This window comes from Vipera berus (assembly GCF_964194415.1).
Source record: "Vipera berus genome assembly, chromosome: 1".
NCBI classification, from domain to species: Eukaryota; Metazoa; Chordata; class Lepidosauria; order Squamata; family Viperidae; genus Vipera; species Vipera berus.
This window is the reverse complement of record NC_138202.1, coordinates 35,833,194-35,847,805: the sequence shown is the minus strand read 5'-3', so window position 1 is coordinate 35,847,805 and position 14,612 is coordinate 35,833,194. Positions and strand designations below refer to the sequence as shown.

General features: G+C 36.3%; 1 protein-coding gene across 1 annotated transcript in view; it reads left to right on the top strand.

The window, feature by feature from the left end:
• Positions 1-14,612, top strand: part of TECPR2 (tectonin beta-propeller repeat containing 2) — a 42,452-nt gene that overhangs the window by 945 nt on the left and 26,895 nt on the right. Inside the window, exons 2-9 of the mRNA XM_081346507.1 lie at positions 2,024-2,261; positions 5,984-6,112; positions 6,455-6,586; positions 6,992-7,149; positions 8,242-8,554; positions 10,292-10,424; positions 11,527-12,009; positions 13,350-14,278. Coding sequence (XP_081202633.1) covers positions 2,043-2,261; positions 5,984-6,112; positions 6,455-6,586; positions 6,992-7,149; positions 8,242-8,554; positions 10,292-10,424; positions 11,527-12,009; positions 13,350-14,278 — 2,496 coding nt within the window. The 5' untranslated portion in view covers positions 2,024-2,042. The remainder of the gene's footprint in view (positions 1-2,023; positions 2,262-5,983; positions 6,113-6,454; positions 6,587-6,991; positions 7,150-8,241; positions 8,555-10,291; positions 10,425-11,526; positions 12,010-13,349; positions 14,279-14,612) is intronic.

The window sequence follows — 14,612 nt, the reverse complement described above, 5'->3', positions numbered from 1 at the left end:
ATATATGAAAATTAAAACTCTTCTTTTGCACACACACAAAATGGACAAATTGTGTATCTCTTTAGAGCTGTCCTGTATCTATGCTTTCCTTGTGAATAGGTAATTTCATCAGTTATTAAAGTTTTCAGGGAAAAGTACAATTGTGGGCCTTCTTGCTCCTGAGCACTCTGGCAAATTATTAAGGAGAGGTACACATAAATATTTTAGATCCATTGAATAAACTATCTACTTTGGAGGAAGTTGAAAGGAAAATCTGCTGAAAAGAAGTATTGTACTTTAGAGGAACTGGACTTAGAAGATCAGAGGATATTTTCACTTTTTTTTCTTCCTTTCAATTGTGCCCAGATCTTGGATACAAAGCATGTAATGGAGTGAGTGTGAAGATGCTTTCTTCTCATACAGGATAAATACATGTTCCAGTAAAATGTTGAAATCTTTAATGACATTAAGGACATTTGTTTGAAAGGAGTCCTGTGTCTATTTCATATTGGAATCTTTTTTAGAAATATTCATTATAATTATATTTAGTATTAACATATAATTTTAGAAGATTTTATATTACTTTGAGAGCCAGTTTGGTATATGGTTAAGGCATCATGCTAGAAATTAGGAGGCTATTATTTCTAGTCCTAGGAACTTTAGCAAGCAGTCTCTGTGAATTGGACAAAATTTAACAGAAGAAAAAAATAAGTTACCTTACTTGAAACAATATAAAGTAGCTCTGTTAATTACAGTATATCCTTGTAAATTCATCTGTTTTCCTAATGATAAAAAATTCTGAAATACATTTAATTCCTAAACCAGAAGAGGAATAAACTGTTGTTTATTAAATCTTACAATCCATATTGCATAAGGAGACTGCCAAAGGAAAGTGCATTATATTAGCATGCAAATATGTACAGTGAGATATGCTGCCTTTTCAACAAGGAACAGTATTTTGAATTTTCACTTTCACATTTTTATAATTGATATTCAAAATATACATACACACACACACGTATGTATGTATGTATGTATGTTCTGGAGTTCTCCAAAAAGTTTCATTTCCAATAGTGATAGTTTTGCACATCTGTAGAATTCTATTATATGGATTCTACAAACAGGTATATTTTTCTATTCCCTCTCACTGCAAGCCACCTATGATTAAATATTTTAACTATTCATTGTTCTTTAGGGGTAGAATTGATAACTCTGGTAATTTCTTAAATAAACAGAATGGCTCATTTGGTACACAACTCATTAAATGTTCCATCTTTGTAATGGGGTAACAGTTTGGACAATTCTGCACAAATATATGCAGTTTTGTGCAGAAAAAATATGTTTAAATATATGTAAATAAGTTTACCTCAGCTCATACTTTTCTTTCATTGTGCTTCTGAGGTGAAATTCAGAAAACGCTTCTGTTTTCAATTATTTTCAGTTTGGCATTACATTTGAATTCTAAACTGTGAAGGAAGCCACTATCATAATAGTTATAACTAATCCAATGTGCCTGACATAATTAAATGTGAAAGATTCTTGTCTTCTCCCTAGGATCATACCAGAGGAGACGAAAAGACTGATCAGCTTAAGGTTCATTCACATAATGCTGAACAATATTTAAGTTGAACAACTTTATATAACCCAGATTATATAGTTTATAAGGTTAATAATATACCCCAAAGCCAAAATTTAAAAACCATAATGGATGGTTTAATATATTTTACTCAGCAATTGTATGGTATGTCTGATGTATGAACAAAGAAACAAAGACAGATTAAACTATTATAACTTTGAATCATCTGAGGCATAAATTGTCTTAGATTAAAAATAAACAACTACTGTATATACCTGTACTACAGAAAGAAAAATTTTGGAATTAGATCTAAAACATTTATGTGGTGAGTTAAAAATCTACATTTTAATTGGAAGGAGTATTCTATTTGTTCTTTATTGTGACTGAATTTTAGAGACTGTTGCTCTTAAAAAATTGCTTTTTCATGGGCTATAAGAGTATATGAAATGTATCTTTTCTTGTCTATAGATAGTTCACTGTGTTTACTATGGCATCAGTGATCCCATCATTTATCTTCAAGGAGTTTTGCCCCTTGTACTACCTTCTCAATGCCATTCCTACAAAAATCCAAAAAGGATTTCGTTCCATTGTGGTTTACTTGACTGCACTTGACACTAATGAGGACTACATAGCTGTTGGCAGCAGTATTGGCATGCTGTATTTGTACTGCAGGCATTTGAATCACATGAAAAAATACAATTTTGAGGTAAGACCATATCTTAATATTGTCATACTCTGTCTTTTGGGATATTTGGCATCTCAAAAATACAGTAGCTAAACACATAAGGTTCAAAATTATTTTAACTAATTTTAACGATTAAAAATATTTATTTTGTAGTTACTGTACTCATTCTCTTTTTAAGAACTTGTATTTGATTTACATCCTAAAAAATACTTAAGGCAAACATATTTTTACTGTATAAATTTACGTTTTCATGTTCATCACTATCACTTCATTTATATACCATTTTTCTCATAAGCAATTGTTTCCAAAGTAAATGACAGAAATGGAATATATTTATTTATTTATTTGTTTGTTTGTTTGTTTGTTTTATATACCGCCCTTCTCCCGGAGGACTCAGGGCGGTGTACAGAGCAGAGTAAGTATACAATAAAGCAAGAATAGAATAAATAGAACTCCAAATCTATCAGGCCAGGCCGGCTTGCTGGAATATGCTGTACAGGTAGCCCTCAACTTACAATAGTTCGTCTAGTGACTTTTTCAAAGTTACAACAACACTGAAAAATATGAGTTATGACCATTTTTCACAGTTAAGATCTTTGCAGCATCCCCATGATAATGTGATCAAAATTCAGATACTTGGTAACTGGTTCATATTTATGATGATTGCATGTCCGGTGATCACATGATCCCCTCTTGCGACCTTCCAACAAGCAAAGTCAGTGGGAAAGCCAGATTCACTTAACTACCATGTTGCTAACTTGTCAACTGCAGTGATTCACTTAACAACTATGGCAAGAAAAGTCATAAAATGGGGTAAAACTCACTTAACAAACCTCTCACTTAACAACAGAAATTGTGGGCTCCATTGTCATAAGTCGAGGACTACCTATATTTGGCTCAGCCAAGGAGGATGATTTGTTCTCTTGTGGATATGTGATTTAGTGATGGCTGAATCTTCCAGTGGTATTACCAGTTTTGAGAGCAGTGGGAATATTAAAATGATTCTTTAGTACATCAAGATTAATACATGTTCTGTGATTCTTTAAAACTTTGTAGCATTTGTTGCCTGGAAAACTAATGCTGCCAGAAAATTGTACTTGCTCTTTAAGTGGAAAACTAATTCAGATGGTTTTATGTTTGCTTTATTGTTATGCTGAGTATCTATAGCTATTTGCTACATAGCTGAGGACAGTGAAGTACATTGAAAACAACTGGGAGTGTGGCTGTGTTCATGTACAAGTTGGAAACAATCTCTGCCCCAGATGAAGAAGTATTTTTTCTTCTACTGCATCATATCTTTGTAGTCTTGTCCCCAATTTGGGTCTGAGCCTGGTGCCAAAACCGATGAAGAACACCAGACACAAGGTGCAGGTTTTTTTTCCTTTTATTGAAGCACTACAGCAAAAGGGGTCCCAGCCAGCAAAATGCCAGGACCCAGAACAAAGGATTAAGAGAGCTTTATACAATTTCACCAAAGCAGAAGGTGGGACAAGGCAGAATATATAAGAAATATCATTCAATAAACATTTTAGTAATGATCTAACAAATCGTTCTATTGGTCTCTAGCCATCCTTATTCCTTAGACTTACCTAATGAATGCTCCAGGAGTTATCTAATACAGCCTATCTCAATGTATACATGGTTATACTTTGACAATAAAGGTTCATTCATTCACATTCTATTTGATCCAGGCCATCCCTATTTCTAACTTCTAGCTGAGGTATGCAGGATGTCTAACTCTTTGTTACTGCTTATCAGTTCTCTAACCACTGAGAATGGATACAAGTGTTACACGTGCATATTCTCTGTGAATAAATACTCTTTGTTCTTGCCAGACAGACTCCACAAATATAGGCTTCCTGGTTTGTGTATGCCATAGCCTTGCTTTGTTTTAGCAGACAGCCCACCAGTAGAGTACAGGATTTCTCATAATGGGAGAATAAAATCCTTAGTAGCATTAATACATTTTTAAGACACATTTTTTTAAAGCCACCCAACTTTTCAGTGATGGGGCGATAGCTATAGCGATAGCGATAGAGATAGAGATAGAGATACAGAGTCTGTGTGTGTGTGTGAGAGAGAGAGAGAGAGGGAGAGAGAGAGAGAGAGAGAACTAAAGAACTAGAACAGTAGAGAATAGAAAAGGAAGATAATCATCCTATGGGAACATGGGAACAGATATAAGAGCCCCTTGCAAAGGGATTCCCACAATCTGTTGTAGCCTAAAGCAGGAATCCCTAAGCCTCGATCCATGGATCAGCACTGGGCCTCAGCATGCCAGAAACTGAGCCGTGTAAACAAGTAAAGCCCCATCCACAGGATGCAGGCAGCACACCAAAGCACACCCCCTCTGGTCCACAGAAAAACATTTCTCCACAGAACCAGTCCCTGGTGCCCAAAAGGTTGGGGAGCCACTGGCCTAAAGCTCAGGAAAAGAGCCAGATCTTCAAGGTTCATTTAAAGGACAGTAGCTGTTAGAATCTTTGAAAGACTCAAGACATGCTTCTTGGATTCCATCAGATGACATTGTTTAATAGATGGGACCTGGAGCATACCAACTCTGCTCTATCGTATAAGATGGGGAGAAATAGCTGGAGAGAGATGTCCCTCAAAGAACTACACCTTAAAACTCTCTCCTCTTGTCAACAGTGACTGGCACTGGCCAGGGGGAAAAGAAGATAATTATCATAGCACTTGGGTCTCCCACTCCTAAATTCTTGGTTGCTGTGGAAGGATACCATGAAAAATCTAGGGTAGTTGCACCAGAGTTCATTAACAAGTGTGATTAGTGTTTTAAACTTACTGAAAAGAGTCCAGGTAATTTATTTCCTCCAGACCTTTTAGAAGCTGCAGCCAACCACTTTTCCAGCAACACTCTCCAGAATGAGAAGATTGGAGACAGCAAAAATTGTCCAGATTGTTGGGCCCAGCAATGTTCTTTTGAGGAGGATGTATACCACTGCCTTCTCTAAGTATTCTTTATGAATATTAGTGTCTTCAAAAAGCTTATAAATCATAATTTCTGAACAAGTTCATAAAAAAGGAAATGTTTGCTTGTAAAAGTGTATGAAGATTTAAAAGTTAAAACCAACACCTTGAATTGAGTCCAGATAACAGTTTGCAACAAAAGCAATCCTTCCATTGTGGTATAATATGTTCACGATTCTATTAATTAAAAACAAATAGTAGTAGCAGCAAGGTAAAGTAAATGGCCTGGAGGAACTAACAACAACAACAACAAAGTAAAATCGTTGTCAACATTCAGCAGTAACACTTTTCAGATTTTGTAGTATTATAACTAATGCAAATGTTCATCTATAGGGTGTTAAAAAATAAATCTGCTGCAGAAATGGACAAGGGCCTTAAAAATAAATTCATGACTAACTAAATAAACCTCTTAGGACGAGCAGTATAATGCCTAAAATTGCTGTACAATTTGTAGGTATTTTTATCCATAATCTTCTCACTCTCAGCCAAACAAAGAAGATGTGTGATAAAATCTCTGAGTCACTAACATGATGACAGCAGTCCAGTTTTTATACTTCTAGTTTCATACCTCTTACTTAAATCAAACTATTCACTTGTCAGATCTACATTTTGAGATTCACTTTTTAATTCTTTCTTTTTACACAGATAGAATTTAAACCACTTCCAGGTCCTAATTTAAAAATAGTATCTTCTGACTTGAAACAAGTAGTTTATTTCTTCATTTTATAATCATTATTTTGTTTTTGTTTTATTAGGGGAAGCATGAATCCATTACCGTTGTGAAACTCTTAAACTGCTTTGATGATCTTGTTGCAGTGGGAACAGTTTCAGGCAAGATTGCTATTTTTCAGCTTGTTTCTTCATTACCTGGGAGAAACAAACAAGTAAGGACCATATGTGAAATTTTTGCTAGTCAAGACTTACCGGTATTCCAATTAAGTGTGTAATTCCTTAATTATGACACCTAAAAAAAATCTATTTAGTGATTTCAAATACAATAGGTTTTTTAGTTTTCTCTCCTCTCCCCTCCTTCTCTCTCCTCCCCTTCCTTCCTTTCTCCATTAGCATATTCAATGAACTTTCATGTATATGTTAAAACAAAATAGTCAAAGTGTGAAATACCAAGTTGTAAACTAGACTAATGAATCAATCCAAAATATATTTCCTCTTTTTTCCCTTCAATCTTTTTTATACAGTGTACTGATACATGATGTCTTTATTTGCAGCTTCGGAGATTTAATGTGTCTGGTTTTCACAAAAGTAGCATTACAGCCTTGGCATGGAGTGCTAATGGAATGAAGTTATTTTCTGGGGATGACCGAGGGAAAATAGTTTATTCTGCTTTGGATTTAGATCAGGTAAATAGCTATTTGACTAAAACATTATTTTCCAAAATTTGAATCCTGGAATATAGATTCCTGGCTGGATTAAATCAAGGATGCATGTAGTCCAGCAACATCTGTCCACACAGTGGCCACCCAACTGCCTCTAGGGAGCCATCAAGTAGGACATCTATTATTGAGAGACATGTTTTTTTTAAGTTGAATAGTATCTGATGGTGGTTCTGAGAGGCCATGCATCTCCTGACTGATAGGACAATGAGTAATAAGTGGATATTGTTATTTTATGGGCAGGAGGGAACATTTGGTCACCTTCAAGATGGTGACAGATGAATTATGTGAGTTGGATTCCAGTGGGTGCCAATCATATTGAAATCTGGGTATCTTAACAGAGGATTCTGTATCCATGTTCTGTCTTTCTAGGGTCTTTGCAATTCCAGTTTGATATTGGAAGAACCATCTTCGATTGTACAGCTATACTATAGCCAGAAAGTGTTGTTGATCTCCACTTTACAACGAACTGTACTTTTTTATACTGAAGAAAAATCTGTCAAACAAGTGGGAACTCAACCCAGAAAAACGTAATTATCAAATTTTGGTTTGAAGGAAAGTCTGCATTTAAAACTCACAGTGATAAGATTTGAACTCTTGATTGTCAAATAGTTTTCTTTAAAAATATTTAAAATTGTTATTTTTTAAAAGGTGTATGATTTCAAGTACTATTTGTATTTAAAATAGTGTGCTTAACTGAAAATATAAGATACTTTTAATTGTCATGAATTAGAATATTGTCATTAGCCTTTTGGGGCTGATAGGCACATTTGAAATTTCAAAAATATGTTGTGCTACTCTTACAGAATGGTTGCTGGGGAATTAATTCACAAATTAATAGATGTTACCACTTATAAAACTCAATAAACCAGAATAATCCTTCTTTTTCCCCTTCTTGTATACTGAACTGAACTGAACTTGGCAAAGTGAACTTTTTAAAAAAAATTCTATGAATGTTTATGGAATGCATTGAAAGATGACCCATATTTTGGGGAATGACACTTTGCTTCACAATATGCTAGTTTTTTATAACTAATTTGTTTCACGTAAAAAGTCAGTACATTGATATCAAAAGCAACACACTGAAAGTCTAGTCCTTAGTATCCTGAATTATATACATGCACATTTGGTTTTTATATTATTATTTTAAACTGGATTAAAATCTTTTTGCCTTCTTTTTCAATTCCTCCTTCCCATTTGGGCAAATAGTCATTATCTGTATCTGAATAATTCTAAGCATTGGTTTCATTCTTTCCTAAAAATATTCTCATGATGGAGTTGCCAGTTTTCCTACGACACATTATACTCTTGACCATGGAAGCAACATTTAAAAGGGTAAAGGGGACTGTAGGAAAGTAGGAATAAAATATTTGGGGGGTGTTGTATAAAAATCAAGCCCTGAATACAAGCCCTGTATTTCATTTTCATGTCTTGCGTAAGATTTACTGCAGTAATTTGTACAAACAGTAACTTATATCCCAAGAATCATTACTTGATGGTAGCTGTTGGCAAAACCTTTTGTCAGTTTAACTTTGGAGATTAACTATATCCAGCATTGATTGCTTCTTCCCCATTCCCAATATGTTCTCTGAACTGATAATTGTTTTGCTTTTCCATTTTAGTACAGGCAAATTTGGTGCCTGTTTTATACCTGGGCTGTGTAAGCAAAGTGACCTAATGCTCTTTGCTGCAAGGCCTGGGAATCGCCTTTGGAAATCAGATGTTCATGGGACGGTTCAAGCCACATATCTTTTGAAAGATGTATTTGCTGCTGGAATGAAGCCTTTTGAATTATATCCTCGAGCGGACTCCTTTAACAAGAGCAGCTGTAATTTTCCAGAAAGACAGTTTGGACTCATTTCCTGCTTTTCCCAAGAAGGATGGGTATTGAGCTGGAATGAATATAGCATTTATGTGTTAGATACAGTAAACCAGGTAAGAAAGCCAAGTCAGCATGTAATGAATGTTTCTGAGATAGCTATATAATAGAAAGGAATAGTGTGAAAAATGTTTTGTGCAAAGATTTTGGCTTGTGATTTACTGGAGGATTTTTGTAACTTGATTTGGAGGAATGGATTGCACTGGGCTGGAGTATGCAAGGTGCATATGATTCTCAAACTAATTTTTGTAACTCTTAGAAATTAATACACAATTTGCAATTATTTTCCCCAGACAATTAGATTATAAGCCTTTTTAAGACTTAATATAAGGGGAGAATTTTCTGCATTTTCTCTGGCTTTTTAAATCTTTGTACCCCCTCAGAATATATATTTTGTGTGTTTTCCCCAGGATTACCGGTATGTTTCATGTATCCAATGAAGTGAATGCAATACATGGAAACTAAAAACAGATTAAAGGTGACAGTCTATGAGGCACCACATACTACTAGGTGATCTGCTGCTGCCACAGATTTTTTTCAATAGTCATATACTTGGGAATGTATATGAAATCTCTTATTTTGGGAGGATACCAGAACTTGCAATTAAAAGGAAATATATTTTTGAAATAAAAAAGACTGTAACAAATTTAGTGAATCTCAGACAATGTTTATCAGTTCCAATTACGCAGATCTATATACAGGTAATCCTGGATAAATAAATTTAAAAAAAACATTCGTTCAGTGACCATTTGAAATTACAATGGATGAAGGCATTTTCAACCTATGCCCAAAGTTACATGTGATTGTGGCCTGGGGACTTGGCAACCCATTTGCACTTCAAATGGATTGCCAAGTGCTCTGTGAACCAAGGATCACTATTTGCAGTCTTCCCTGCTGTCTTTCCCAGAAGGTCAGTAGGGAAGCTGACAGGGTCGCAAACCACTGCTGTCTATCTGGTTCCTGGAGGTTGGCTTCTTGAAAGTACAGGTAGTCCTCTGGTTACAAATGTAATGGAGCCTGCCCATTCTATTCGTAACTTGAGAATTTGTGCGAGTGAATCTCGTACCTTGAACGAGATCATTCCCTGCTTTCGCCCACACATTTGCTAATCGAATATGTGGGCAAATACATGGTTAAGTGCACATGAGGAAACTCAGGGTGGGGAAGGCCATGGGTCTAGTAATGGAACAGTCCCCCAAGGCTTCCCCGGCCTACTAAGATACCTTATGCTTCCCCCCCCACCTTCCTACTGCATGGGACTCACCTTGCAAAAATCCGTCTCCTCTGCCAAGGCTTCTTTTTCTTTGAGGGAGAGTAGAGTTGGCTTGGAAATGCCTTTCGTGCTGATAATGGAACCTCCAGGATGCCATAATATCACGCAAGTTCAAACACCCATTCTCTGTAAAAGAGATCATGGCCTCCGGAAGTTTCTATTCTCCGGGGGGGGGAGTGTTTGCTTCATTTGCATGCCTGTGGGATAAAGTGTGGAATTGAAGTCAGCCAGGCACAGGAACCAATAGTGTCCGTAGCCCGGGTGCGCTGCTCGCTCACATGCACAGGCCTTAGTTTGAGGGCAGGAAGAAAGCCTTCAATTGAGTGCTGGGGAGGGGGAATCATAGCCACTCAGGTGTGATCACTCAAGCAAGTGATGGTGTGGATGATTATATACCATTGATTTCCAAAAAATCATTGTATAAATAAAAATAAAAATTCTGGAATAGGAACTGTATTCTTAATGTAGTCCTATCATTTTTTTTCCTATCATTTTTTCCCCACTTTCTTTGTTTTCACAGACCATTATTGGCAGTTTGGAAGGATGTGGTGATATAGTATCTGTATCCTGTACTGAAAATGAGATTTTCCTTTTAAAGGGAGACAGAGATATCATTAGAATCTCAAGCAGGCCTGAAGGACTGGTATCAATAGGTTTGCATATTAAGTAGTATATGTAGTATATATAAAATGATTGTGTCCTGAAAATTCTTTTTCTTGTATTCTTTCATTAAATTATTTTTATTAAAATATGTCTAACTCTCTCTGTGACACAGATAGGGACAGGGTACATACAAAAGAATGCAAAATTTAAATAACTATAATATAAAAACTATATTGAAACAACACAAGCTATATTCAGTAAAACAGCTCAAAAATAGTCATTTCTTAAACCTAATATTAAATGCCAGCGGCAAGGGGCATGCATAAATCTCCGTATGTACCTTATTATTAGGAAACAATTCTTCATTAACTATTGTTGCAGGTGACTAGAGGTGGAGATCACTGCAAGAGACAACACTTATTACCAGGAACTCTCCACTATTTATTTGATTTTCTCAGTAGTCAAATGACTTAGTTATTGGCACAAAGGAGAAAGTATTCTTACACTAAAATATGAATACATTTTATTTTATTTTTATATGGCTACCAATCTCATTGCAGCTATTCCTTGATAATGTTGTCAGATCATATTAAATGTCACTAACAATTAGATTTGGTGAAGGCAGAACAGTTTTAAGAAAATAAAGGTTTTAACCTAATCTTTATATAAGATGTTATGATACTAGAAAGAGTTTGCCTACTATTCATATTATATTAGTTCTGAGATCTTACCCTTTTCTTTAGTCAATTTTTCATTACTATCATCTTCATTGTAGGAAAAACATCAGATATTATATAAATAATATAAATGATTCTCTCAGATCCAATATCCTTTTTTTGGCAATAGCTAGGTGGATATTTCTAGGAAATGTATAGGTAATGTACTTTCCTTCATATTTGTTTACCTCTATTGCTGTTAACATGACTAGCAAAGTTGTGAAAGATTAATTTATCCCTTTTAAAAGCACATCTTACAATAATGGAAACAGCAGAATCTATGAATAAACTGTGTATGTTGTTGAAGAGGTACTCATTTGAGGAAGGTGATATCTCTAGCCACTCATTTTACACTAATTGCATTTTATAAATTGTTCCTGTGTTTTCTTGTTCCTGTAAATTGTCACCTAATATTTATCAATTTGTCACATTTCAGATATAAATTCACAAGCTTGGACCAGCTTGGAATCCAGTTTGAGCCCAAAATTAGAGAGGCCACATTCAGTAATTGCTTCAGTCTCATGTGATCCCTCTCCAGAAGCAAACCCCAAATCAAGTAACTTCTCTTCACCCCAAACACCTAGTGACAAAAATGGCTTTGTAGGAAGAGCTGACCAGGAAGTAGCATTGATAGGACAGAAAATTCGCTCACAGAGCTTTGATGCACTAGGGGATTTGAGCACTGACCCAAGAAGAAGAGGCTACTCTGTAGTCAGTGAATCAAGAAGCAGGAGCAGCTCTATGAATTCTGTGGACAGTGGCTCCAGTTCCTTGACCAACGGGGATCAAACACCATCGGAAATACAGAGAGTAGATCAACAAATTTCACAAAGGTTGAGCCTGATCAGCTCAGAAGATTTCAACCAGGAACTCATTATAAAACCAATCAAAGTGAAAAAGAAGAAAAAGAAAAAGCCAGGTAAATGCTTAGTGAGAAAAACTAATTACATTCTTAATTTTTTCCCCTTTTGTATATAGCCTGTAAAATTCCACTCGGATTGAATAGAATGTTACAGGATTAATAAGTTATAAAATTAACACTAATTTTTACCATTGTTAATCAACATATCTCAGAATGAATTAGTTTATACATTTGTTATTAAGACAAGAGTTTTACCCAGTACCTTTGCTTTTTGGATCATGGCATATGGTGGTCAGGCTATTTTGATTCAGATTACACTTGTCATTTACACAAGTAATTCCGTCTTAATTGGATAGTAAATTTTACACCTGATTGGATTTTTTTAGATTCCTGGCTTTAGCTGGCTTTCAGTGTCTATTGGTCCAAGGACCTGCACAACTGAGTCACTATTTCAAATGTGGAATCAAGTATTCGATTTCATGTTTTATTCCTGGTGTTGGGAATGATTATAGCAGAAAGCAGCTTTTCTATACCAATTCAGATATTCCAAAATGCTGCTTCTAATCCTAAAGCAGTCTTGGGTAGGTAGATTAATGATGTTGCTATTTTATAGTGCAGAGGAGGGTTTAGAACAAGGTCAGACAAATTTATCGGCGTATAACACGCACTTTTTCTTCCTGAAAATAGGGGGCAAATGATGTGTGCGTGTTATACGCCGATATAATGTTAATGACCCATAGTAAATACCGCACCTTTTTAAAATGAGGTGCGTGTTATACGCCGGTGCGTGTTATACGCCGATAAATACGGTAATTTATGGCAAAAGAAAGTGCTTTTCTGATTCAGGTCTCAGTTTCTTAGGTACCACAATATAGTAGTTACGTTTGTGCTAAAATTGCAATTGGGAGTATCATGTTTAGTGACAAAATGTGTGTTCTCTTTATAAAAGAACTCAGGTTTAATTTCCAGCATCTTCAGCTAAATAAGCTTTTAAAAAAACAGAGTTGAAGAAGACTTTCATGCCTGAAATCTTCAATAGCATTTCTACTTTATAGTGACCATAAAATACTTCATGACATCCAATTCAGAGCCTTCCAGATTTATGAGATCACAATAACTAGTATTCCTATCCAGGATAGCAGTTGCATACTCAGAGGGCACCTGTTATGAATTCCTGTTTCTCTGAAATACTTCATAACTAGAGAAAATGTATTTCTGTTATTGCTAGCATTCAAGTAGGCAGGTTTTAGTCTACGGGCTCACCTAGGGTAAAGTCGGAATGAAGTATAATTTCAAAATTTTAATTTGTACTTGTGTTTGGCTCTTAATAAACTTCTCCTTTCCTTCTTATAACTTTCTCTTACCTCTCCACCTTTCCCAACTACATTTGAATTTAGAAAATGGCACCAGGAGAAATCCTACCTCTCTAGAAAGCACACCATCTTATGATCAGCAAGCCTTCAATGATAGTCTTCAGATTCTAAATGTGAAATCGTGTTCCATTAGCTCTAGCCTCCAAGGCAGCACCACAGACTGTTTAAGCATCTGTTCTGTATTCAGTATGGATACACAAAATGATACTGAAGCATTCAGTGTACTTCAGTCTCTGGAGTCGATAGTTGCTCTAACACCTGATGGCAGCCAGGAGGCACTAGAACTGCTAAAACTTTCTAATGGTAAGAATGAAGAAGATTCGTCACCTGTTATGAATTCCTGCTTGCTTCTTGTGGAAAACAAAATGGGTAGTGATGGTAGTGAACACAACCGGAATCACCTGTCTGAAAAAATAGAAACCGGCCCAGAACAGATATCCCCAGATGAAGAGCATTTTCCTCTCCTGTGTAAAACAAAGTGCACTTTAAATGAATTACATCTACTGGATACTTCGGCTTCCCTAGAAGAGACCAACACTGCGAAAGGGAGATCTGTAAATAGGGACACTTCTTTTTGCACCGATGAATTGTTTGTTCAGAGTGAAGTTGTTCAGGTAATGGAGCAGCAACCATCTTTACGATCCAGAGTCCCTGGAAATCCTCCTGAGCATTATCCTGCTGTTTCTGAAAAAGAAATAAATCCTCAAGAGAGGATGCTACCTGGACAGGATTTCAAAGAAGGAATCATCACCGAACACGGCAGTGAATGGACGAGTAACTCTCACAGTGCTAGAGCTGAGAGAGATGCATCAAGTGATGAAGAGGACATCTATGGGCATGGCTTGATTTATTCATCTTCGGAGACAAATGTGACAGAAATGGGAGCTTGCCATCTGCCGCAGGATAAAGTCAGGTCAAATGTTGAGAAAGAGATGCTTTCAAAATCTGATCAGGTATGTTTTGGGGAATACCATTGTGACACGTCTGTCTAACCCGACTGCAAAGCGCCTGCGTTCACATTACCCTTTCCTTGCTGTTGCTGAACACCCTTCCACATTGTTCTCCAAAGAGTCCTGCAGCCACGAGCATTGCTTTTGAAAAGAACCTGAAATATTTCAGGAGAAATAGGAATGTCGAGCCCCATGGGCTTGACATTGACGGGAGGGGGACGGGGGACACAGACAATGCCTGGGAGGAGGCCAGCGACGGCCTTGCCCTCCCCCCCTTACCTGGACTGGTAGAGCATGCGGTCGCCACCGAACAGCTGAGCAGATCCACGGCTGACCG